Source organism: Nycticebus coucang, chromosome 7 (genome assembly GCF_027406575.1).
Source record: "Nycticebus coucang isolate mNycCou1 chromosome 7, mNycCou1.pri, whole genome shotgun sequence".
Lineage (NCBI taxonomy): Eukaryota > Metazoa > Chordata > Mammalia > Primates > Lorisidae > Nycticebus > Nycticebus coucang.
The window spans coordinates 129,847,816-129,875,043 of NC_069786.1; the positions used below are offsets into that span (position 1 = coordinate 129,847,816).

At 50.1% G+C, this 27,228-nt stretch overlaps 1 protein-coding gene across 2 annotated transcripts in view; it reads left to right on the forward strand.

Annotated features, from left to right (window-relative positions):
* Positions 1–14,923: 14,923 nt before the first annotated feature.
* INPP5D (inositol polyphosphate-5-phosphatase D) overlaps positions 14,924–27,228 on the forward strand; it is a 129,952-nt gene continuing 117,647 nt past the window's right edge. The window contains exon 1 of one of the 2 annotated variants that reach the window (XM_053597130.1): positions 14,924–15,509. In XM_053597130.1, coding sequence (XP_053453105.1) covers positions 15,376–15,509 — 134 coding nt within the window. In that variant the 5' untranslated portion in view covers positions 14,924–15,375. The remainder of the gene's footprint in view (positions 15,510–27,228) is intronic. The other variant, XM_053597131.1, reaches the window with a different exon arrangement.

The following is a 27,228-nucleotide window of genomic DNA, read 5'->3' on the forward strand; positions in this document are numbered from 1 at the left end:
ATACTCAATTCTGATATGAGGACAATTGATGACCTAGGACATGGTGGGGGGTCATGGTGTGTGACACACCTCTTGGAGGTGGGACATAATTATAAGAGGGACTTTACCTAACAAATGCAACCAGTGTAACCTGGTTCTCTGTACCCTCAATGAATCTCCAACAAAAAACAATTAAAATAAAAAGAAAAGAAAGAAAAGAAAAGAGAAGAAAGAAAGAAAAAGGCTGTTTCTATTAGGCTAGTTCTGAGTCCTATCGAGTGCTATGGACTTATACAGACCCACCATCTGAAGCTCTGGGGTGCAGCCCAGGACTCCGTATCTTAGCAGCCCCCGGATGATTCTAGTACTGGCAAAAGTTTGGAAACTCAGACAAACCCCGAGGAAGAGCCCAGCCTGTCCAATGCTTTGTTCAAGATGCAGGAGTCTCCTTCCAGTTCTGCATGACCCCTCAACCACTCTATGGGTTTTGCTTATGAAAACGGCTGCTGGTGGCATTTAAGCCTTGGAAACTCTTGGGATCTCAGATGAGGGTGGCTGATGATCCACTGGGATTGAGGGGTTGGCAAAACCGGCTCAGGCTTTCTCTCTGCCTGCAGCACCCATTGTCAGAACAGGGAAGGTGAACTGCTGGGCACGCTCTTTTAATTTGGTCAAAATGATTTGAAGAATCATTTGAATATCCTTTGGGCCAAGGTCTCAGAGCGTCTTGCCTTGGTGCCAGCGGGTTTGAGCCCTCTCGTTTCCGCTGGTCTCCCACTCCCCATAGACCCCTGAGCTTAGCCCACCGTGACCTTCCCTCCACCAACCAGCCCTTTCTCTGCCACACATCCTCTTAACCACAGCAGCAGGAGGCGCGTGACCATTCTGTAACTCAAAGATGCATTTCTAATTGGTATAACTAATATTAACCTAATAGAAAGGCTGACAATAAATTCTCGTGTGTTTCAAAGTCATGAAGTTACACAACAAATTTCGACAGCCTTCTGCAGCCTGCGTCTCGGGCCACCCTGCCCTCAGCCAGCCCACTGCCTGCCTTTGTTCCCGTAACCAACACGTGTGCCAGGTGCATGAAGACTGTGAGACCTGAGACACGAGAAGCTAGACTGCTGGTCTCCTGACAGGGGGAGCTGTCGAAATCTGTCAATGCAGAAAATAAGAAAGTGACAAGAGCCATCTTTTGGCAAGGCCCATAAATCATGTCCTGTTCTGCCTCCGCCCAGAATTTGCATCATGCCAAGCCATATATGTATGCTCACACGTACGCATACCTAGACACACGTGCACAAATGCACACACGTGTGCAGAGTTCTGCCCTGTCCTCTCCTCCCAGAGGGACCAGCACTTCTTGTTGACTCTTGCCATAAAAGACTATGCATTCTAAACAGACCCCTGGCCCGACCCTGCTACCTACCAGTTGCCCCCCAGAAATGGCCTGTGGTTCCCACAAGGAGGGACCTCCACACCGCCTCAGACATCTGGGATGGGGGTGATGAGGGCAAGGGGTGTGAGGTCAAGAAGATCCCTGCTAAACTCAAGTGAGGCTTGGCGTGGTGAGAGAGGAATTGGAACATCTCTATGGTGGGCACCGTGGAAGGCACAGAGCCCTGCCCCATGAGAACAGAAGGCTGGGTGACTTGCTAAAGCTGTTGTGCTGACAGGGAAGAGCCTGCCCCACCCAGGAGAGATCCTTCCTCTACACAGCTGAGATTAACTGGTGTCAACATGGCAGCTCCACAGACCAACTCCAACTTGTGGATTCTTAGAGTTAAGGCCACGTACAGTAGTAGCAAGACACGAAACATTTGTCCTTTAGAGATGGACATGACCTTGAAGCATAAGTCCGACAAACTCAATTGGCAGGTGGATGAAGAGGGTCCCATGTGGTCCAGGGACTTCCAGGTCCCACGACTGGCTAGAAGCACGGATGATTTGAGACCAGCGTTCCTGCCTCTGTTCTGGGTGCCTCTTTTGTCTCTGAACATCCAAGAAATACAAAGGGCTTCTGCTCTTTGGGCCGTGGAATCCTGCTTGGCCTGTCTCTGCAGTCTGTGGCCTGAGCCCCTGGGGGGCTGCCTTCTTCCCATCCCTGCCCTTCCCGTCTCCTCACCAGTGCTGGGGGAAGATGGCATCTGGGCTGTCGGCTCTGCTCTGCGGACTTGCCAGCCCGAGGTGCCTGAACCAAGCCGAGATGCAGGCTTCATCCTTCGTGTCGGCAAGGTAGGAAGGCCGCACCACACAGAGCCATGTAGGGCTGGAGAGTACAGTGCTGAAAGGCCCCTTTCCTTCCACAGGAGGAGTCAGTGCTGGGGGCCATACCTCCATCCACTTCTCATCCCCAGCTAGTGGAGAGGGAAGGAAGGAATCCAGTATTTCCATGTGCTGCTAGCAGAGGTGAGAAAGCTGAGTGTACTTTTGGCAAGGTATTGCTTTCTCAAATTCCATTTTCATACTGTTTTTAGAAGAGGGCTTCAAAGTATAGATGCCAAACATTTGAAAGTATAAATAACTAGGGGAAAAAAATCACTCATAAGCCCACTAACCAGAGGCACATTTTCTTCTGGTCTTATCTGTGAACTTTCCTTTTTCTCCAAAAGAGATTATGTATAAAATCCATCTAGGATCATGATTTTTTTTTTTTTGCAGTTTTTGGCCGGTGCTGGGTTTGAACCCACCACCTCCAGCATATGGGGCCGGCGCCCTACTCCTTTGAGCCACAGGTGCCACCCTAGGATCATGATTTTTAAGCCCTTCCCTGACTGGGTTGACACTATATCCTAAGCCTTTCCCCAGCTCATTCTCTTGCAAAGCATGTCAAGGAGATGTGAATTACTTAACCAATACTTTAGAATTAGAAAGGGAAGTAAGTTCTATTTTTTGTTATAAGTAACACTGAGATGAACATCTTTGTGAATAAATCTTAGTCCTTACCTGTGATTAATACAGGTAATTACATCCTTTGAAGGGGATTATTGAGTGAAAGATGATCATTTGGAACCTCTTGAAATCTACTGTTAGCAAATGTTAAGCACAACTACCAAGAACGAGTTAAAATGTCCTGCAATGGCTCTTTTATACTTTCAAACACCCGAGCTCCCAGAAAACCTAAGTCAGGCATTTGTTCTTTGATTCACAAGCCGTGGTCCCTGCGTTCTCCTGGGTGGTTTACAACCCAAGTACAAGACCAGAGGTGTGGACACACATGTGAAAGGTTCTAGAAACACAGAGGTCAGAAGGCCCTGGGTATTACCTCTCCATCTGATAAGGCTGAACCAGAGGCCTGGGAGGTTGGTGACTTGCTCAACATCACACAGTCCTGTCTGGACAGGATCAGGCCCATGCAGGTCTCCCTACTACCTGGCCCAGAAGCCCAAGGATCCCCCCACAGAACCAGGGTCCCGTTACTGGCTTCCCTTTCTCCACACCTGAAGGCTGTTAGTCGAGTGTCCAGTGGTTCCTTCTGTCCAAAGGAGGCTCTGGCCCAGGAGCGCCCAGATGGAGATTGTTATCCAAGCTACGTTACCTCCACGTGTGCAGCATTTTCCTTCTTTTTAGACTTTTTAGTGACATTCCAAGTGTAGTTTTATAACATCAGTGCTACTTAGCTTTATTCTTTTTTTTTTTCTTTGCAGTTTTTGGTTGGGGCCAGTTTTGAACCTGCCACTTCCAGTATATGGGGCTGGTGCCTTACTCCTTGAGCCACAGGCACCACCTGCCACTTAGTTTTAACTTCAAAAGTACTAACTACACTTAAAAAAAGATACACTTAGAAAATATTAGCTAAATCTCCCTTATGTGTTATGCACTGTGCTGAGGGAATACCACAAAAGTGAATGTTTATCCAGGGCTGCCTGTGGGCCAGGTGTCATTCTAAGCCATTGACAGGTGTTTATTATTTAATCCTCACAACAACCTGATGGGACAGTCTATTCTATCACCCTCACTTTATAGAGGAATAAACTGAGGCATGGAAAGGTTAAACCACTTGCCCATGATGTTAAGTGGCCAAGCTAGGAGGTCAGGCTCTGGAGTCTGCCCTTTCCCTGTGTGATCAAAGGGGCCTGAGATAAACTCTGGCTAGAGAAGTACTTAGACCATGGACAAGTACCACAGCCAAGGGCAAGAATCCCCAACACAAAGTGAAAGCTTCAGGAGGGCAGAGAGTTCTGTTCCCTGCTACGTCTTTGGGGTCTAGGGCAGTGTCTGCACTCATGGTAAACTCTCAGTCAATATCTTGTGAGTCAGTAAATGAGTGGACACCTGCAAAGTGCCAGTTCAGTTGTCCTAGAGCCCGGAGTGAGTGTGGAAGAGGCAGGAGGGCATCAGAGAAAGTGTGCACAATGTAACCTGCCAGGGATCTTGCATTTCAGGCGAGGATGGGCAAAGCCATCAGGAAATTTAGCCTGGAGGAGTGAGACTCAGAGCTGTGTTTTATTCATTTATCTTTAGAGACAGGGTCTTACTGTGTCACCCAGGTTGGTCTCAAGCTCCTGATTTCCAATGACCCTCCCACCTTGGACTCCCACAGCACTGGGATTATAGACGTGAACCACAAGGCCTGACTTCAGATTTGCATTTTAAAAAGACAGTGTGGTCCACGTGTAGGACAGAATCAGAGGTGTTAGTAGGGTGGGAAGGAGCCTGGAGGAGGACAGGCTATCGAGGGTCCTCCTCAAATATTCAGAGGGACAAACAATGCCAAATGAAGGCAGGGCCCTGGGGCTGCAGCCAAGGGAGTGAGTCCCCAGGAGCTGGAACTGGATGAGCCATGGGATGTGGGTGGTGAGAGAGGGGGTGGGGATGAAGACGTCGCCTGGTTTCTGGCTTGAGAGAAGTGACAGTATCTAGATAGCGACACATGCAGAAGAGCGGGTTTGGGGTAAAGATAGAAATTCAGATGAGATGGGGTTTAGATGCCTGCAGACACCCACGTGTGCAGCAGGGAGTGTGGAGGGCGTTCAGGGAGAGGTCAGGGCTAGGGATACAGATGCAGAAACCACGAGTAGGGAAACGCCATGAGAGAGGGTGGGATAGACAGAAGACAAGGCCAAGGGCAAAGGCCTGGGAGCAGCAGCCTGTCAGAGGGTCAGGAAGGGAGATGGAGAACTGGGGAGTGATGCGATGAACTTCAGGTGGGAGGACAGGCCTGCGGGTCCCTGGCTGCAGCCCAGTTGCTGAGGAGAGGATAGAGTTGGTGCTGTGAGACAGAAGTGGTTGGAGAAAGTTTCAGGAGAGGGTAGGGGGAGGATGGGGTCAGGTGGCAGGGGGAGAGGATGACGTGGTCATACTGAGCAAGGACGACTTACTTAAAAAGGCTCATCGTGGAAGAGACAGGCTGTACAAGGGCAGGGAGGAAGCCAGGACTGCGGCTCCTCATCTCAGCTGCCGTGGACTCCCCTGGGGAGATCTGGGCCCCACCCTAGAGATGCCTATTTAATTGGTCTGGGTCACATTTTTAGCTAAGACTGAGAACGTTTGGCGGGGAGTGTTTCTTATTTCTATTTTGTAGGATGGAAAAATCTTAAGTTTGCTTGTAAGTTGGGGGAAAGGCGGAGTGAGCAGGCAAGGGAGAGAATCCAAGGGCCTGGGGGTGGCCGTGGGGGCTGCTGTGATAATGGGAGAACCTTGGCAGAGCACCTGGGAAGAATGGGAAGGAGGCAGGTGTGGACACAGCAGAAGCTGGCTAGGAGTCCATCCATTGTCTATGGGCAGAAAAATGAGGGGTTTTAATTTGTCTGGAGGTGAGCCAGCCTATGGTGTGGGGAGTGAGGTAGGAAGGCGAGGTTGGCTGCAAAGATTTAGGCAGAGGGGAGCTAGCGACTCTGGTTGTCACACTGGGTGGAAGCCTGGTTTGTCCTGGGCTGAGCTACCTACTGGGGGTGTTTCTCTGGCAATGTCCACAGCCCCTCAGGAGCTGGGGTCTGGCTGGAGGTTTTCAGGGAGTCTGTGGGCTGGAGAAGGAGGAGCTGGACGGGGAGAGGAGGGGCCTGAGGGGAACAGCTGTGGCTGGGGATGGAGCCTGTGGGAGGGAGGGGTGAGGAGGGGAAGAACGGCCTGGGCAGGGCCTGGGTTGACAGGTGGCAAAGGAGTAGAGCAGGACCTGGGAGCGGCACACAAGTTGGAGACTAAGGTTTGCCGTGCACAAGTCCCTGGGGCAGTAGTGACAATGGACAGAGTTGGCAGGAGATGCTGGGTCCTGGCACCACGTGAGGAGGACTCCTGCCAAGTTACCAGGAGTGGTATGGAAACGAGGGAGGGACAGGCAGGCAGTGGTGAGAGCAGAGTCTGCCAGGGGTTGGAAAGGGTCCCTGCTTTACCCTACAGGCAGTAAGCTGCCTTAGAAAGTACTTGGCAGGGCATTCCCAACCTGGTGACCCAGGCGAGGTTGTGCAGTCTGGATGGAAAACAGGATTCAGAACTGAAGGTTTGGGGGGAGTCACTAGGTTACAGCTGCAGTGAGACCGATGACCTCCAGGCATTGTGGGAAGGGATTTGCAGCATGACACCAACCTTGGCACCCTCAACCACACCTCCACCATGGTCATCAAGACAAATTTGAGTTCACCATAAAAAATCGCAGAAGACAGATGAGACTTATCCTTCTGTTCCAGTGGGAACCTCCTCTGAATCTACAGGCCACCCACGTCTCCAAGGACCTTAAAATGCTTGTCTGAGACGCCTATGTGCTGGAGACCAGCACCTCGGGCCCAGAGCCAGTTATTTCTTCATCTGAGCTAGTTCCAGTAATGGTGTGAGGAAAGGCCCGCAGGAGAGAGTGCTGGGTGACCAGGGTGAAAGCTCCAGGCCCGACATATTTCAGAGGTCAGCACAGGAGTCCCGCTCAGCTAACACAAGGTACATGACACACAGTGGTTAGGAGATAAAGCAGGAGTGAGCTGGAATCACAGGTCTGCCACTAACTTCTAGGCAAATTATTTAACCTTTCATTCTCTATTTCCCTGCCAGTGAAATGGAGATAATAATAGGACCTCCCCTGGGGAGTGTCTGTGAAGCTGGAACAAGGCAGCTCCTGCAGAGAGCTCAGCAGCGTTTCCCCCATGGTTGATGAAGGATATCAGCTGGCTTTGTAATTCAGCAGACACTTCTTGAGTAACGCTATGGACTGAGTTGTGCCCCCCACTCCCTCCCCATCCCTGCTGTTCACCCACTCACGCCCTAACCTTCAGTGTGATTGAATTTGGAAGCAGGGCCTTTGGGAGGTAATGAAGGTCAAATGAAGTCATAAGTATGGGGTTCTAACTTGGGAGGGCTAGTGACCTTATACAGAAAGGAGGAGAAGAGGAAAGGCCAGGTGAGGACAGTGAGAAAGTAGCTGTCTGCAAGTCAGGATGAGAGTCCCCACCAGAGTCTGACCATGACAGCACCGTAATTTGCATCTTCCAGCCTCCAGACCTGTGAGAAATAAATACCTGTTGCTGAAGCCACCCAGTCTACATACAGTAGCTTGTTCCGGCAGCCTGAGCAGCGCAGGCCGGTGCTTTAGTGGTGAGGGATGAATAGGACAAATTTGCCTTCTCAGGGAGGTGAGAATCTAATGAGGTAAGAAGAGAGGTGAACACAAGACAGTGCAAGTTGTGATGGGAAAAGACTCTTTTGTGCCCAGATCTTGAAATCCCCCACAAAGACCACCAAGGATCTGAGTCTGATGCAAAAGCAAAAGAGCCGTTTTATTGCAAGTTCGAGCTTGGGCTCCCGGGGTCTCCGCTACAATGGATCTGAGCCAGGAGCCTCGAGCTCTGGAGCAGGGAGTTCTTATGGTCCCGCGCAGTGGGTGGGCATGCACAGCTTGAAACAAAGGGGGTGCTTCTGGATTGGTCAGGTGGGGGGGGTCCCTGATTGGTGGGCAGTTGTCTCATGATTTCAGCGAATTGCCTGGGCTTGCCTGGAAAGTGAAATGGTGGTGGGGAGCAAAACTTAACTCCTAAGATGGCGCTGGTCTGGTTCTTTCAACTCCAAGGGTGCAGCAGGCGTATTATGCAGGGGTGGGAGGAGGTGGGATGGCTGTGACATTCAGCATCCTGCCGCCTGCAAGGCTGGACCAGTCCAGGGAAGAAGTGATGCTGCCGGGTGGGGGTGGTGGCAGGAAGATCAAGATGGAAGAGGCATTTCAGAGATGTCCCCTTGCCATTTTAGGAGCTGACCCACTGGCTAGGATGCAGTCAGGAAGACCTAGGGCTTCCTGAGACCCAGTCTGGCCAAGCAGGGGGAGGGGCAGGAGGAAGCCAGCACAGGTGGCTGATCCTGATGGGTGTGAAGCCAGAACCAGCAAGGTGGGTTTCTCAGCACCTTGGTTCAGACTGCTGCTGGCCAAAGAAGCAGAGAGGAAGAGGAACAGATCATGGAGCTGGGAAGTTGACGTGCATCACCACGGAAAGGGTGGCTGTTGGCAGAAAATGCATTTAGGAAGTGCAGTAATAGACCCTGCCAAAGGAGGTTGTCATGATTCATGCTTGAGGCCAGATCAGAGACTGGAAGAGGCTCAGGGGTCTGGGCATAGTGGTGGCAGCAGCGTGGTCACCATGGTGGGCTGACCCATGCTAGCATGTGGCCTGGCTCAGGGTCTGGGTCAGGGGAGTCTCAAGGTGGGGAGTTGCTGTCCCTAGAACTTGTAAATTCTGACACTGGGGGCAGAGAACCAGGAGAGGGAAAGTTGCTATGGCAACCAGGTCACTATGCAGAGTAGAACTCACAAGCTGCCCACATCAGGTGTGGGCTTATGCAGCAGAGCTGCTGAGGGGCTGTGGGGTCAGCCCAGGAAACAGACCCAGGTAGCTATCTGGAAAGGGAAAGTATGTGCTTTTTCTAAAACTTCAAATCATACAGTAAATGCTTGGGGAGACCTCATTCTTAAATAAATGCTGCGTTGAAAGTTAAGAGTTCCTTTGAAACACAAGTCACTGGGCCTTTAAAAAAAAAAAAGAAACAAAATCTGCTTCATAAGTAGGATTTGCTTCCACGTCTTTCTTAATGTAGGATACTCCAGGATGGCCCCATTGGGTTTAAGAAAATATTATTGGGAAATGTCCCAATTCTCATCTGCCGTGGGTATATGAATTGGTATAGCCACTTCAGGGGACAATATGGCACGGTCAATCAAAACTAAAAATGCACACAACGGTTGAAGCCCTGTGCTTTTTTTTTTTCTTGAGACAGAGTCTCACTATGTCACCCTCAATAGAGTGCCATGGTGTCATAGCCAGTAACCTCAAACTCTTGGGCAAGTAATCCTCTTGCCACATCCAAATGCCACAATCCAGGTGCCTGCCACAATGCCTAGCTATTTGTTGTTGTTGTTGTTGTTGCTTAGCAGGCCCAGGCCGAGTTCCAACTCGCCGCCAGCCCTGGTGTCTGTGGCCGGCACGCTAATCACTGTGCTGCAGGCATCCAGCCACACCCCTGTGCTTTTCTAGGGATTTTTCTTTCAATCTAAGTGTCCATGAATACAAGATTGGTAAAATGCATTGTGTCTTGATGCAAAGGAGTACGTATCTTTAAAAAAATGTGGTAGATATAAAATAAGCTCTGTGAAATGTTCAGAAATACTAAATAGACAAAGCAAGGTGCACAACAGAGTAAAAAGAAAAGAAGAAGAAAAGAATCTTTGCAAAAATGGAGTTTGAAAGACTACAAGAGACACTGGCCTTGGAGAAGTGGGCCTGGGGTGTGGGCTGGCAGGAAGACTTACTTTTCATTGTGGCCCCTTCATACTGGTTGAGTTTTTACTATGTGCATGTACTACTTTTCTTTTTCTTTTCTTCTTCTTCTTTTTTTTTTTTTTTTTTTGTTGTTGTTGCAGTTTTTGGCTGGGGCCGGTTTTGAACCCTCCACCTCCGTCATATGGGGCCGGCGCCCTACAGGCACTTGAGCCACAGGCGCTGCCCATGCTGGTTGAGTTTTTACTACGTGTATGTACTGCTTTGCAATTAAAAAAAAATTAAAGAGAAAAATGTTGACCTAGCTCTTCCTCTAGGAAACTTGATGGAGGCGAAAGGAGGGGTATAATCAGCCATCCGCATAAAACCAAGCTCTTCCCACAGGATTTTAGTTTTTACTTATTTAATTTTCATTATGATAAAAGTATTATGTGGTCTGTAAGGTAAAGCAGGAAAAGTGGATATGACACCTTACTGAATGTTCTGTGTTATTAGGTGTTTCCCAGGCTTGAATTTTTTCCAATTGTGGAAAATTCCCAAATGTGGGAAAAAATTCTGTTTCCCAATTTTTTCTCACTGAACATTATATTATAAATATTTTCCCAAGTCCTTAACAATAATCTTGATGAAAGGCACAGGTTGTTTTTTGGGACACGGCTCTCTCTTACTCAATCCTTCCCACCCATCTGGCTCTCCGGGGTGCAGTTCCAGCATATTAGACTTCCTGGCATCGTTAGGGAAGGGGGTGCCACTCACTACCAGGTCTTTGGTCCACAGGTGTCCTTGAACACAGTCACAGTCTCCATGGGCCCTGGGACGGAGTGGGAGCGGCCTGCGTTTCTGTTGTCAGTGTTAGCTGGGGCAGTGGCCCACGGGCGGGGAGTCACACAGGACTCTGTTTCAGGACGCAGGTCAGTGCTCAGGAGCCCCCTGGTGGCCGGATTCAGGAGGCTCAGACCTTGACCTGGTCAAGTTCTTCACAACAGAAAGAAAGAATCCTGTTCTTCATTTGCACTAGAATGTCTATTGCAGCTCAGTTCACAATCACCAAGATGTGGAATCAACCCAAGTGCCTATCAAACCATAAATGGATTAGCAAACTTTGCTATACGTATACCATTGAGTACCATTCAGCCATAAGAAAAGATGGAGACTTTACATCTTTTGTGTTTACCTGGATGGAGTTGAAACACATTCTTCTTAGTAAAGTATCAATAGAATGGAAAAAAAAAATCCAATGTACTCAATATTAATATGAAACCAATATATAAACAACTATACGCCCCCATGAAAGAAAACACAAGTATAGTCTATACTTGAGGGGGAGGGGAGAGGAGAGAGAGGGGAGGGGAGAGGAGGGAGGGTGATTGGAAGATCTCACCTAATAAGCACAATGTGAGGGTGTTCAGCACACCCACTGGGAGAAGGGCTCAGCTACAACTTGAACTTTATCTTCTAAATGAAAACAATGTAACCTAAACATTTGTACCCTCATATTTATCTGCAATTAAAAAGAAAGAAAGAAAAGAAAAAATTCTGTCCTCTCTCAAACCAGGATTGTGAAACTAGCAGTGGAAGCCTGTGATGCCAGCTACCTCCCAGAGCTTCTGGGCACTGGTCAGGGGGCCACCTAGGAGAGCCACCTTGTTGTGAGCACCCCCCTGTACTGCTCCACAGACACCCCTCAACATGGTTGTTATTACTCCCCACTTGGAGATGCAAACTGGGATTCAGAGATACTAAGTATTAGTGGCAAATCTGGGAATCTGGCTCTAGCCCTGCTGCTGCACGTGTAATTTAGGGTCTGAGTTACAGCCCTAGCCTGGAGTCACCAGAGGCACAGAGGGGGATGGGGAAGAGGGCGCCATGATTGGAGCCTCCCCTCCCCAGTCTTAGGAACACCATGCTCCTGTGGCAAGGCCATCCTGACCTCAGCAGACCATTGCAGCTAGCTCTGCAGATCTCAGCAGATTATCTGTAGGGGCCTGGGTGGGTCCAGAAAGGCCAACTCTGGAGACGCTAGAAGGAGAAGCAGAATGGGAAATGGAGTGGAAAGGCAGGTGGGAGAAGCCAGGCATCCTGACGGAACTCCATAAGCAGCTGGGGTGAGAAAGGGTTGGGTGGGGAGGAGTCCTTCCTCCCTGGAGGGCAAAGGAGGATGGGGTCCCCTAGGTCTGGAGGTGTCCCAGCTCTGTCGGAAAGTCTCAGCGGGTAGCTCTACTCTCACCCTGGTCAGCGGCTGGGGACTGCCCTCCTCTCCTACCACCTCAACAAGTATCCCTGGTCTTTGATTTGGGAGGGGCTGATGGGGGCAGGGTAAATGCTCAGGACGGAGGACAGCATCACTCCTGCAAGATGTGCAGGCTGTGAGCAAGGGCTGGCCTCCAGCTTTGACTGGTTTTCCATGATGGTCTTCCCAGATGCAGGGGCAGGGGCTGGCCCACTTTCCCCTGGGCCTCTTGGCACTGGGAACAGTAGTACATGATCACAGGTGCCTCCCCAGGAGTGAACAACCCCTTCTCCAGTCCAAGACATCTTTTTATCAGGTCTGTAGGTGAGGGAATCACCGCTGATCACACTAGCAAGCAGCTTTCCAACTTCACAGTCAAGTGCTTACTCCTTTATTGGTCAGGGTCCTCCAGAGCAACAGAACCAATAGGAGACATAGATAGAGAGATCATTCTGGGGTCCCACAGCTGCATGTGACTGCTGGGACCAGGTCACCCTGAATGACACTGGGTACTGAGAGCAGCAGTGATGGGCGCAGCTGACCTGTGCCCTCTGTGCCCCTGCCAATAGCATTCAGTGGTCACTTGCCCCCTCTGAAGGCTCCTGTCCAGAAGTCAGGCGGCCGTCTCCTCCGACAGCTTTTAGAACATTGCTCCACCACACCCACAGGCCTTCCGGTCACTGTCCTCCCGCCTCCCAATGATGTGGGGACACTGGGCTCTCCAGGGTGATGTTATGTCTGCCCTCACGTGTGGGGGGAGGGGTGCAGTCATCACTAAATGGGACCACAAGGTAGGAATGTGAGGATTATGGTCTAAAACAGTGGTTCTCAACCTTCCTAAATGCCGCGGCCCTTTAATGCAGTTCCTGTGGGTCGCAACTCACAGGTTGAGAACCGCTGGTCTAAAACACTGAGAAGCTATGGTTGGAAGATGCATTATTTCATGTTCGTGCTTAAGATTCAGCAGAGTAAATTAACAGGATAAGATAATGAAGCAACGTAAGCATTTTTTTTTTTGCATGCTCTGGGGGAGACCTGCATTGTGGTCATCTACAAAGCAAAAGAACAGCCTGGGAGGGGGATGCTGAAAGGCACCATCGCGGGCTGCAGAGACAAAGTATTGCCGCCAGTGGTGATGGAGGCAGTGGGGCACAAACAGTGCCTGGGGAGTGCTGAGGCTGGAGGTCTGTGCTGTCTTCACAGGGAAAGCCCGGATTGTTGGGAGTGAGTGACCACCTCGCTCTCTCTGTGAGAGGTGTGGCATGTTTGGCAATAAAAGAAAGGAGGAGGTGATTCCTGGCCTCCCCGCATGGGAAGGGAGGACAGGGAGTCATGCAGATGCTTTGCAAGGGCTGGCTGTACGCTGGACGTGGCCCTAAGGACACCTCTCTGGCTGTTACTCCACATCTTCATGGACAACTCACTGCATCTCACATGAGTCAGTCCACGAACTTTCTAATGTGATTTAATTAAATTGTATGTATCAACAGGGCCCGAAAAAAACCATTTGCCCAGGTACCACCCCCTATAAGGGCAGCTCTGGTCTAGATGTTGGGATTTCCTGAATGTGGGGGCAGGGGGGACAAGAAAGCTGCTGTGTTGGAAGCCCCAGGGGACTGGGCAGGGAAGAAAGTGAAGATGTGATGGGTGGTAAAATTCAGGAGCCGTGAATGGGCTCTTGACAGCAGGAGAGGGGTGGGAGAGATGGGATGGGAAGCTGGGTGTTGGGGAGCACTCTGTACACCCTCAGTCTCAGATGTGGTAGGGTCTCTACAGATGAGTGGATCAGGGTCCAAAGGGACCAGTACTGCAGAAGCATCCTCGTGATAGACACTAGTGCCGGAGCTCCAGAAAGTCTCTGGTGGCCGTAAGGAATCCAGGAGGAGCCTGCCATGTGCAGTGTGAGTAGGTGAGGGCCTACACAGAGGGCTGGGTGGTGCAGAGCCGAGGCAGGGCAGGGAGGGGAGGCCTGGGCCGCCGAGGAGCAGATGGAGTGCTCTAGACCAAACTGGCCTGGGAGGCTAGAGTGTGGAGACCAGCTACCATCTCCATTGGCCAGAGGGCCCCTGAACCAGAGTGATTTGCTCACTTTACAGATTTGCCTGCTACAGGAGGGAGCTTGGGGGGCTCCTTTTCTGGAACAGCCCCACACAGCTCACATGTAGTCCCTGCACACATGATCTCCTGTGGGAGCTTCGTCCCTTGAGTTAGGGGAGAGGAAACTAAGGCTGAGGGAGAGAAGAAATGGCTCAGTGCCTGCAGCTGGAATGTGCAAAGCTGCCTGGTGGGGCCAGTTGTCAAGCCCAGGGTAGGGTCGTGGCCTGGATGTGGGGTTGGGTGCCTCTACTTGTGCAATAGGTCAGCACCTGCCCATCCACCTTTGGTAGGCCTGACCCTTGAAGGTGCCCAGCTCTGGGTTCCAAGGTGTAGGTACCCACTTTGGAGCCCCAGAAATCTGCTGGTCCTTGGCGGCCCCATGGAGGCAGCTCCCCTTTGAGTGGTGGGCAGATGTAGTGAGGCACAGTCGGACTGGCAACCCAGACTCTGCAGGGTTGCAGATTGCAGAAAAGTGTCATCCACGTGGCCAGCCTCCCCTGTGAGGTTGTGGGATCTCCTCTCCTAGCTTGTTGCCTGAGCATCCCAAAGAGGCCCAGAGAGGAAAACCAGCCCATGTCCATCCTGGATTTGGCCCATGTCCTGAGCTGCCAAGCTCCTTATAGCCGGGCTGCCAGGATGAGGGTGGCACTGCCTATGGAGAATGGGTGGCCCCCAAGTTCCTCCCCACCCGCTAGCCCCCGGGGAATGACTGTAACAGATCACAGAGCCACAGCCGATCTCCCAGTACCCAGCTCAACAGGGTCTGGACAGCTGCGGGCCTGCAAGGGGAGGGGCAGGGTTCAACTGTCCCCCCTCAATTGTGCTCTATCCTGCCAAGCTGCACCCCTTGGGTGTGTTGGGGGTGGGGGGAGAGCAGAAGGCTGCAGGGGTCTGTCCAGGACATGGCCACCCCAAATGGCCATCGCTGCTTTGGCCCATCCACGCCTGCTGGGCCACACTTCTGCAGAAGCTACCCATGGATCTCCTAACACCCAGGAAGCTGATAATCACACCAGGCAGAGCTTTAGCTGATGCTTGATGCTTCTGGCAGCTGAGACTGCTACAGGGAAGGACAGAGCTCCAGAGGGAGAAGGGCAGTGAGCCCTGCAGGGACATGGGCAGGTAGCGAGGTGGGTGGCCAGGGCCCTCTCTCTCTCTCTCACTTGGTTTCTGTAATGAGGAAGTTCTCTGCAGCTCAGTTTCCTTTCCCTGCTGAGCGCCCGAAACAGGAAGTCAGTCAGTTAAAGCTGGTGGCAGCAGCCGAGGCCACCAAGAGGAGACAGACAGCAGGTTGCAGTGCAGGGGCCTCAGCTCCCCTCAGCGGCTTGTCAGTGCTGGGGTGGCCGCCAGCCCAGCCGGACAAGGCCAACGCCCGCCATGGTCCCCTGCTGGAACCACGGCAATATCACCCGCTCCAAGGCAGAGGAGCTGCTGTCCAGGACGGGCAAAGATGGGAGCTTCCTCGTGCGCGCCAGCGAGTCCATCTCCCGGGCCTACGCGCTCTGTGTGCTGTGAGTACAACGCTCTCAGTCCTGGAGCACTGAGATAGGGTGGGGGGCGACTTTGAAGAGAGGCCCAGCCAGGGGCTTGGAAGGGGCAAAGCATGGGGGATTGTTCTTACATCACAGAATGAGGCATCCTGGCCTGTGCACTCTTCCCCCTGTCCCCAGCTGAGGCCCACCTGGACCTTGCCCTTGGACTTCAGGGGGCCCATCTCACAGTAGGTTCCATAGTGCCAGAGCTCCTAGGGCCACGCTGGAGCCTGGTCCCATACCTCAGCTGCCATGAGCTGTGGTGCCGGGGCTTCCCTGGGTCCCAGGGACCAGGGGAGAAGGGGGTTGTTTGAGTCAGAAGGAACCTCAGAGCTCTGTGGTGGTGGGTGTGTTAGAGACCACTCGCCTCGCTCGGGTGTTGGTGGAAGATGCTGGCCCAGATACCCTAAGACAGTGGTTCTCAACCTTCCTAATGCCTTCTAATGCCGTGACCCTTTAATACAGTTCCTCATGTTGTGGTGACCCCCAAACATAAAATTATTTTCATTGCCACTTCATAACTGTAATTTTGCTACTGTTATGAATCGTAATGTAAATATCTGATATGCACGATGTGTTTTCATTGTTACAAAGGGGTTGCGACCCCCTTGGTGAGATCTCTGCCCTAAGAGGAGAGAGTGGCAAGAGGGAGCCCTTCCCGCACCCAGCCTCTGGGCCCCTGGAGGAAGCTGTATTTTTGGGGAGCCAAGAATATGGGGTGGGTTTAATCAAGAAAAGACTTTCAATTCACTCAGAAGTAGTGTTCTGGGCCCCAAGAGCAGAGGAAGTCACCCTCACAGCCTGCGCCTGAGCAGCCTCTCCCCTCCCTCCTAGGCACTCAGCTGTATCCCCGCCCAGTCTCTGTCATTATCAAATCCCCCACTGGGACATTGCTGAATGTGCTAGTTGTCTTAACTAGAGAGGAACCAGCCACTTGCTGAAGGTTCCTTTCTAAAACCCCCTTCTTGTCCAGCGTCTGAAGGAGGCCATTCCCGTGCAGCTAATTGTGTCCCCAGTTGGGCCTTGGCAGCATCAGGGTGCAGCTGGGGAAGGGTGTGTCCACCTGAGCCTCTCAGATAGAGTCCCTGGCCTGGCAGAAAGGTCCCTCTGAACAGCCCAGGCCCCTACCCTTCTCCAGGCGGGAGGGAAGTGGGTGGCTAAGCACAGACCTGTTGAGCCCTGACTCACGCAGCAGCCCCCATGCCCGTGCCGAGCATTTGTCAGCCCATTTCATCACACACAGCATGGGGAGCAGGTCTTGCTAACATCTAACACCCCTAGGTTTGTAGATGAGGCAACTGAGGCTTGGGCAGGTGAAGTGAGAGACGGCAGTCAAAGTCAAGACCTTCTGCCCCCAGATGCTGCAACTGAGACCATACAGTGCCAGCCACCCCCGCCAGCCCCAGCCAAGCCAGGCGTGTGTGTAGACTCGGGGTGGAAGCCTGGGAAGCCGGGTGTCTGAGGGTCAGTGGGGGCCTTAGAAACCAGCTGGGGCCCACAGCAGGCAACTGTCCTGGGCTGATGGAGGCAGGCTCTCTGTGTCCCCATGTTCTGGCCTCAGGAGAGGGAAGGTCACCTGGACTTCCCCATGGGCAGAGCTGCAGCCACATGGGGGGGGGGGGCAGGAGGAGTCTCCAGAGCATCTCACAGCACCGTCTGACTCCACTTGGCCCATGTGGATTTCTCTCCTGCCCAGCGGGATGTGGGCTGAGGGCCGACTCCTCGGCTGTGTGCTGAGAATGTCCAGGGCTCCATCATCCACTTTCACTGTGGGCCATGGCCCTGTGGTCATGCTCAGGTTACAGATGGGGACTCAGACTCCAAACTGTGAGCAGCTTAGGATCCCAGTGAGCAAGAGTTTGAGCTGGAGAGGGCCCAGAGAACCTCTAGTCCAATAGTCTTGGCTTTGCAGGGGGCTTGGCCCACAGCCACCACCAGGCTCTCTGAGGGCAAAACTGGGATCCAGACCAGGTCCTGTATTCCTTCTTCCACCTCTTCTACTGACCCCAAGTCTGATCTGGGTTACTCTTAGAGCCACTATGGGTGGGCAGTGTCTTCTTCTTGGGGAGGTTCCCGTGATGCCCACAGACGTCCACCAGCACCTCCCATCTTAGTCCAAGCCAGGGCTTCTCACCAACCTTCTGTCCTAAGGCCCCTGGCCACACACACCATGGCCCCTTTCTTTTCTGCTGGGGTGGTGGGGAGGGAAGCAGCCCTCCCTGCAGGGTCAGGCTCTGTTCTAGGCTGCGGGATACCACAGACCAGCAGACTTTCTACAAAACCGGACACCTTACATGGCTGCCCTTGATTTTGCCAATTAAGGAGATTTAAAGGCTAAAAACTGACCAAATGAATGATAACTGTCATCTCCTAACACCTCATTTTATGAAATAAAGCATCCCCTAACACCAAAAAGGCAGGAAGGACAGACTCTTCCTAAAAAATAAATGAATAAAAAGCCAAGTCATTTAAACCAAAGAGATCTAACTTAATGAAAAACACATTCCACCATCCTTAGGTTTCTCTGTTCCCTGGGGTCAGTGTAAGCCTGACCTCCCACACTCCAGCCCATAGCCTGGTGTCGGGGTTGCTGGCAGAAAAAGTGGGGCCCGGAGCCCCAGGGGCTGGTGAGGTAACAGGCTTTGCACCTCAGAGGTCTCCCTGGAAATCAGCTGAGTCTATCCGTGACCCTTGGTGATGAGACCGCCCCCACAAAAAAATGAGCACGCGGGACTGCAGAAGGAAACTACTGAGGCTTATGCCCCCCAGCCTAGAAATACCCATGTGGAAAACGACCTCACATCCCCGCTTCCGGTCCTCAGGGGCCCAGACCTCCTCCTGCCTGGGCCCTGGTGGGCCACGGGATAGGAGGGGACAGCTGGGGACAGCCAGGGCCTCCATCTGACAGTTTAGCTAGGTGTGTTTGCAGCTTTAGGAACTGAGCAGCAGCCTTGTGGGGAAGGCAAAGAGGATAGGATTTGACTATTTAAATGGAATGGGGGGAGGGGGAAACATCAAAGGATAGGACTGCAGCACAGTGCCACCCACATGACTTAGGAGCACACGCGAGCCCCACACCCAGCAAACCCTTCATTTCCTCGAGAGAGGTCAACCCTGTCACCTACCCTTGGGCAGGAAAGCTTTGATCTTGCTTTAGCAGTTCAGAGAGCCTTGCCCTAAGGGAGCCCGGTGCCCATCTCCATGCACAAAGCACTGCAGTGCGGAGGCCCCAGCAGGTGTCCAACAGAGATCTAAGTCCAGCTCTGTAGGTAGCCCTTGTCGTGCTCACCTGGTCCCCACTCTACTCCCTCAGCAGAGTTGGCCATGCCGCGGGGAGGCTGTGGGGCCCCGTGATGGGGATGTCCAGCCCATTGGAAATTGGAGAAGTTAAGAGGCATCAAGCCTGTGCCGCCTTCTCCTGCCACACAGGGGCTGGCTCACCTGTCGGGTGCTTTATACGGCGGAGAATCAGTATACCTCTGGGGACAGGGTCCTGCTGTATGGGCAGGACTAGAGCAATGTCCCGTGTGGTCAGGGGTGCCACCCTCCCTCTCTGTAAGAGCAGCAGGGCCCAAGAGTGGCCCTGATCCAGTTGGCTGCAGTCCATGGTGAGCTGCCTGGTCAGGTGACGTTCCCACCAACACTCCCTTGTGGGGAAGGGGAAGGCATGCCGCTGCCATTGGCCCAGAAACCAAGGCCAGGTCCAGCTGGCTTGGCAGGGAAGTGGTTCTGGTTTCCCTCAGCACACAGCTGCCACAGGCTTCCCAGGCTCAAGGACAAGCTCTGGGCAGGCTCCTTCCCAGGGACAGTGTGCCAGATGGCTCTGGACTCGGTGGCCTTGTCGGCACGGCAAGAGAGATGAAAAAGTACAAGAAGGATATTTATTCCCCAAAATTTTCCTCAGAGAAGGCTTTCTACTTGTATGGAAGACATAGTGTGGTGGGCACTCGAGGGGGAGCAGCCTGCACCTGCTCCACTACAGCAGCCTGTCAGGACCCTCTATGCAGAGGACCTAGAAAGGACCTAATGTGAGCCAGGTGCTGTTCCGGGCTCTCTATGTGCATTCGCTCATTTAATGTCCATGGTAACTCTTGGAGGACACACTGCTATGCCCACTTTACAGATGTGGAAGCTGAGGCACAGAGAGGTTATGAAATATGCCACGTTTACACAACTAACAAATAGCAGGGCCAGGACTAGACTCACTGCTGTTTGGGGGAGGGAGAAATTAATAGCAGCCAGTAAGGTGAGCTGTGCGGGGGGCGAGGGGCAGGGGGCAGAGGGCTGGCTGGAGAGGGGACCCCTGGCGATGGAACCACAGAGAAGGGACCTGGGAGGTGAAAATGTCCAGCAGAGGTGTACAAGTGTGGCGTGACCCAGTGACTGAATCTCCCTCCTTTCAGTCTCCTTTCAAAGCCTCAGTAAAATTTACACCATTCTTTAATTATGTTTGTGCAAACGTAACAAGCCATTGTTTTTCATGTCTGGTATTGACAATAAGTAGGAAAAAGTGCTGGCCCAGACAATAAGCAGGGCTCCTGATACCTGGTTTACACAGGAAAACAAGCCAATGGTCTTCTCCGGGCAAGACCAAAAAGGGGCTATGTGTCCACGAGGGTCAATGTACTAAACTCGTTAACTGCATCTTCTCTGTAAAGTGACCCAGAACAACCATGTTAAAGTTGAGTCTCTCTAGGTTTTCTGTGCCATGCCCACCCCCAGAACAATTCTCCAGGTCCAGGGTAACCACTAACTTTGGTGTTTTGCATGTTTACCTATCTGACCAATCAAATTCACCTGAGCACGGACATCAGCCCATCATCTGGGGCACAAGCCCTGCATGGTGGTGAGCTGTGCACACGGGGTGAGAGGAGCTCTGCCCTTCCTCCCCAGTTCATGCTGTGCCCTGCAGGCCTTGGGAGCAAGGCTCTGTGGCCAGCCAGCTCTGTCCAGCATTTGCAAGATGCTAACCTTCCTGTGCCAACCTAACATCCTCCTTGGGGACATGAGGATGACATGATCATGTCCAGTCTTTGGGTTATTTTTAAAAATTAAGGTATAATTCACATACTGTAAAATCACCCTTGTAGAGTATGCCATTCAGTGGTTTTAGTACATCCACAATGTTGTACAACCAACACCTGTATCTAATTCCAGAACATTCTCAATACCTTAAAAAGAAACTCTGTGCCCGTTAGCAGCCACTCCTGTTTCTCCTCCCCCAGAGCCCATGGCAAAAACTAATCTATTTTCTGTCTCTGTGGATTTACCTTTTCCAGATACTTCCTAAATGGGAGCGAACACCATATGGCCCTCGGTGTCTAGTGCCTTTCACTTAGCTTAATCCGTCCAGGTCCATCCAAGTGGTAGCACAATCATTCCTCTTGCTGGCTAATACTCGGCCGGGTGGGCACATTACATTTTGTTTATCCATTCATCAGTGGATGGACATTCGGGTTGTTTCCACTTTGGGATAGGATGAATAATGCTGCTCTGAACATTCATGTGCAAATTTTTGTGCGAACATATGTCTTCCATATGTTGGATATGTAGCTGGGAGTGGAATTGCTGGATCACATGGCAGTTTTTATGTTTAACACTTGGAGCAACTGCTGAACTGTCTTCCTTGGTGGCTGCACAGTTCACATTCCCTCCAGCTAAGAATGAGGGTTCCAGCTTCTCCCCTTGTTATCATCTGCCTTTTTTATGATATCTATCCCCATGGGTGTGAAGTGACATCTTCTTGTGGCTTTAATTTTCATTTTCCTAATGACTAATGACGTTGGCCATTTCTTCTTCTTTGGAGAAGCTGTCTATTCAGATCCTTTGGACATTTCAAAACTTGGGTTGTTGGTCTTGCTGTTGTTATCGGGTTATTGAGAGGATAAAATGGAAGGGGTGAACCTCGTGTGTAGGGCAAGGCCAGGCACAGGGTAAGCAGCCTTCACATGCTTTGCAGCCATAAAAATAATGTTGGGCATTAGTTTTGTGTGTACAAAAAAGTAAGTAGTGGCATCTCAGAAGCAGATGAGTAGAGGGCCCATCTGTGAAGAAAATTCCACAACAGAAGGAGAGAGAACAGTGGCAGAGGGTCACTTCTGGAACTTCCTGGAGGCCTCTGGGAGACACTGGGCTGTCATGCGGGACCTCCTCAGAGGAAGCGCTCACAGACCTCGGGGCAGGAAGAGGACTCAATGACGCACGGTGGCCGGCAGTGCGGCAGTGGCTGGGGTCAGGGTTGACGCCTGAGAGGGGTGAGGACACAGAGGCGAGGAGGATGTCAGATGAAACCAGAGAGAACAGAGAAGAAACGCAGGCAGGAGGAGCCCTTGAGCTTAGGGGTTTGAGACCAGCCCGAGCAAGGAGCAAGACTTGCTGTACTAAAAGTAGAAAAAATTCAGTCATACCTGTAGTCAAAGCTGCTGAGGAGGCTGAAGCAGGAGGATAGCTTGAGGCTACGAGTTTGAGGTTGCTGTGAGCTATGATGATGCATATATTAAAAATATATAGGGAGGTGCCTGTGGCTCAAAGGAGTAGGGCACCGGCCCCATATGCTGGAGGTGGTGGGTTCAAATCCAGCCCCGGCCAAAAACTGCAAAAAATATAGTGAGTGAGATTGCCTCATATAAAATACAGAGTAAGACTGCCTAAAAAAAAAGAGGAAATGCTGGCCATCTGAAGACAAGCAAATTCTAGTTCCAATTTAGGGAGGGAGATGCTAAGGGGACTGAGGAAGCTGCCGGGTTGACACCTGCAGCAACAGTGAGGATCAGGTTCTTGGTCTCTCTTCATTTCATTTGCTGCTCCCTTCGTCCCCATTAATTAGAAAAGTATCATATTAAGAGTGCAGGTTCCAAGCAGTTTGAATTCAATTACTTATTGGAAACAATGTCAGGGAGGGCTGGTCCAGGCCCTTCACTTGCCAGCAGGAACCTGCTCTTCAGAGCAGAGGGGCTGGTTGGGCCATGCAATTGTCAGAGGCGATGGAAAGATAAATAGACCTGAAAAACACTGCAGCTTTCTTCAAGTAAACTTTTAAAAAATAGTATTAAGTATAAAGCAAAAGAACAAAACATAAAGCAGACAAACAGTCCTGCGGTCTCTAAGAGACCAGCATAAATATTGCTCATTCATTGGTGCTCCGTCCCACTCTCTCTCCCGTGTGTATAATCTCCACTGTATATATGCATAACTTTAGTCTTGGTTTCTGGCAGCGCTGGCACTTTCCCATTTTGTTAGAATTTTTCTTGAATATATCTAATGGTTGCAGAAAGTTCTATTCCTTGATGTGAGCTACTTCATGAAATGATGCGTCTATTGTCAGACATCAGTGATCAGTGGTGTTTTGTTCAGTGACGGTGATGAAGGTCTTTGCACAGAAATGTTGTAAACAGATTCCCAGGAGTGGAATTATTAGATCAAAGGATAGTAACATTTTAAAGCCTCGGTACAGAATGACAGATTGTTTTCCAGAAATTTAGTTCCAATCCTCCAGCAAGCAGTGCAAGAGGGTGCCACCTCTTTCTGATCTCCTGGTTCTGAATGTTTTCATTTTAAAAAAATCAAGTTACAGAGTGAAAGGAGGTTAATGTGCACTAGATTGCAGTTGTGCTGAGCTCATTCGGCAGGATTATTGACCTACCAAATTGCTTTTTTACGAATGGTCTGTTCAATTCTCTTTGCCATTTTTCTGTCGAGGCTGTAGCTTTTCCTGTTATCAACTGGTGTGAGTTGTTCATGTCATACTTGTTCCAAATATTTGCATCACAGTTTTCCTTAAACTTTATGGTTTTTTTTTTTTTTTTTTACATACAGAGATTATAAATTTGAGTAAAATAAAATCTATCAATCTTTTTCTTTTGTGGTTTCTTCCTTTGCTTTTCAATGTCAAGAATACCTCCTACGGTGCATCTTACAAAGGTACATGTGAAACTTAGTAAATGTAGAATATAAAAGTCTTAACACAATCACTAAGAAAATGCCAGGAAGGCTATGCTAACCAGTGTGATGAAAATATGTCAAATGGTCTATAAAACCAGTGTATGGTGCCCCATGATTGCATTAATGTACACAGGTATGATTTAATAATAAAAAAATTTAAAAAATACCTCTGCACACAAAAATTCACTTCTATTTCTTCCTGTGTGAGACAGGAAAGTTAAGACAGGGCCTTTGGAGCCAACAGACTTAGTTTTAAGGGTCAACCTTGCCTTCAACCTCTAGCAGTTTATCTAATTCCACTGGGCCGGGCGGCGCCTGTGGCTCAGCTGGTAGGGCGCCCGCCCCATATGGCGAGGGTGGCGGGTTCAAACCTGGCCCCAGCCAAACTGGGCCAAACTGCAATAACAAAAAAAATAGCCAGGCATTGTGGTGGGCGCCTATAGTCCCAGCTACTTGGGAGGCTGAGGCAAGAGAATCACTTAAGCCCAGGAGTTGGAGGTTGCTGTGAGCTGTGTGACGCCACGGCACTCTACCAGGGTGATAAAGTGAGACTCTATCTCTACCAAAAAAAAAAAAAAAAGATTCAGTCTAATTCCACTGGGCCCTGAATTCCTCATCTGAAAACCAGGGGTAAGAAAAACCCACGTGGTGGTGCTTTGGGGTAGATTGGATGGAAAATGTGTATCACATGCTTAGCACAGAACTTAGCAAAAAGAAATGGCACCGTAATGGGGGTTCTGTTTTTGTTGCTTGCTTTTTTACATTGAACCCTTCATTCTCTGTTATTAATTTAATGAATGATGTAAGATAAAGATTTATGTGTATTTTTCTCAAGTAATCGTCTTTCCCCGAACCTCTTACTTACCCTTCTCCCTGTATTTTTCGCCCTCTATTTGGACTACCCAACGTGTCTCTTGCTCGTGTGCCCTGTGCACCGTACGCCTTCTTTGCCCACACCAACATCATGCCCAAAACATCAGGTGGTTGGTATAACATAGTTATAAAATATTTTACTTTAAGATTTTCACGTGCTCTTCCAGGTGCATTAGATAATAATTCTGTCAAGATGGAACCAATTACTATTGGAACTTGGATTGCAATTGCATAAAATCCATAACATAATGTGTGAAAATCAACATTTTAGTAGTATTCAGTCTTCTCACTAGTAAATATATCTGCCTCTTTAAAAAAAATTTTTTTTTTGAGACAGAGTCTCACTCTGTCACCCTGGGTAGGGTGCCATGGCATCATCATAGCTCATGGGTACCTCGAACTCTTGGGCTCTAGCGATCCTCCTGCCTCAGCCTCCCAAGTAGCTGGGACTACAGACGCCCGCCACAACATCCAGCTGGTTTTTATCTATTTTTAATAGAGATAAGATCTCGCTCTTGCTCAGGTTGGTGTTGAACTCCTGAACAAAGCAATCCACCCTCCTCGACCTCCAGCAGGCCAGCATTATAGGCGTGAGCCACCGCGCCCAGCTGTCTCTATTATTTTGAATTTTGTGATTTTCTTCACACATGTGCTGCATAGTAAGACTGAGTACTGAACTCTATCCAATGTCCTTTTATTGTGATGATTATATTGTGTCCTTTACTTCATTTACTGATAAATAGCTGAATTTCATATACTTATACTTGGTTTACTGAAGCATTTTGTATGATTAAATGAACTCTTCTTAAGTACAATATTTTCTATTGCATTTGAATTTTATTTAAGATTTTTACATACGTATTCATAGGTGAGATTTATTGATATGATTTTGGTCATGTTACGGTTTAAGAGTCATGTAAGTTTTATAAAACATCCTGGAGCCTCTTAGTAGCATCAGCATTATCTGATTTGGGCAATATTCAAAAAATTTTGGGAAAGCCGCTTTTCCTCAGAGCCATTTATAGAGATTATTCTTTTGTACATACTTCAATTTCTTCTTTCATATTGATTTAGTCCTGTTTTCTCTCTCCTCCCATGTCCCTTTTGGTGAGTTCTGATATAAAATTTGCAGAGAACAATCTGTGTGTTGAGATTTTCGAATTTTCTGGCTATGATCAAGCATAGTGCTCTGTAAGGTTTCTCTTTTATTGTGGCTGTCTTCCTTCCTTCATTTCTGACTCTGGCCAGGATCCAGTGGGAAATAGATGCCATATTGAAAGGGGATGACAGAGACAGGGCAGCAAGTGCACTGGGGCTGGCAACCAGGGGAGCCCTTCGCACCTCCGCATGGAAATGCAGGGTGCAGAGCCGTGTCACAGGGCCGGGCAGGTCTACAGCTAGGAGAGGACCAGCTGACTCCAGCCGTGGTCTGCAGCAGGCAGGTGGGATCGGGGAACATTTACTCAAATCTCCCCCTCTTCTCCCCCGTCAGTGCCTTCCACTGGCCAAACCTGGGTGAAGCAGCCCATGGAGGTCAGCTTTCTGAACACAGGGCAGGGGAAAGGGAGAGAGTGGAGCTGGCTGGGGCTGGAGGAGGCCCAAAGGAGAGTGTCCACTCTCTTGCATTTGTCTCTTCCCCTTATTTGCTAGAAGTCTGTGCATTTATTTTACTGCTTTTCAAGTCTCAGGCTCCTAGGTTTGTTGACCCGTTCTGCTTTTGGTATTTATATTTTGAAAAATTACCTCTGTCCTTTCAGAACACCGCGACTACATGTGTCTGAGCACTGAGATCTGCACTGTGTATTTCTCTTGTTCCTTCTCATTTTAAAATCCCTTTATATTTTTCCTCTGTACCACTTTCTCTAGCTTTTCTTCTTCCTCGTTAACTTTCTCCAGTCCATAGCTGCTGTTTCCTGCCCATGTTGTGTGTTTGATTCTGCCCGTAAGCCTTCTGTTGTTCACTTCTGATCAGTTTTGTTTGTCTCAGCTTGCTCAGTTTTCACAATAGATTCTTCCAGTTTCAGGGAGGCGGGTTCTCTTAGATCTTATCCAAGTTCACAGATCAGACTGCTCCAGAATGTTTCAGTTTTTTGTTTTTTTAAGTCATGGATTGTAATTAAGATAAAGTAAGTCCTTAGCTCCTTGGAGTCTTTAGAAAAATGGTGCCTACTGTTTGAGAGATGATGTGTTTTCATAGATCTGGTGATTTTTCTTTTCTGACAAAGAACAGTCAAGAAAAATCAGATCAGGTTCATTCAAAGATGGGAGTGGGTTTCTGCCCCAATCCATTTCCCAAGCAGAAAAGGGCTGGTGGGTTACGGGGGACATGGAGATCCCAGTCCAAGACCCAGCCTATGTGGGACAAGCAGTGAGGGTGTGGTGTGCCGTGCAGAGTGGGGGCTCCACACCAGGGGTCCCGTAGCCGGGCGTCTGCTTTATGTAGCTGATGGACAAGGAGTGACCCGCCGGACTCCAGAGCTGTTGGCTGAAGGGGAGCAGAGTGCACAGCAGGAGCCCAACAGCACTCTGCCAGCTTCACCCTGCCTCACCCCTTCCGGCCACTGGACCACCTCTCCCGGCTCTCCCTAAGTTAGCAACTAATGACCTTTTTCATTCATCAGTTTCAGCATTCTCTGGGCTGGAGTCTTTGAGGTTTGGAGGGTGAACGCCTTAGGTTCCCAGGGCTGCTTTACATCTTCTCTCATTTCTATCTTGGTCCACATGGCTTTTTTGAACACAGAGTTTCCAGCTCTCTTCTGCCACCCCATCTTGTCCAGAAGTCTGTTCCTACTTCACTTAACCAAGAAAAGGAGAAAACACATCCACACAACATCAGAAATTGGAAATGATTTATACTGAGAGTCCCAAAGGGATTTGAAACCAA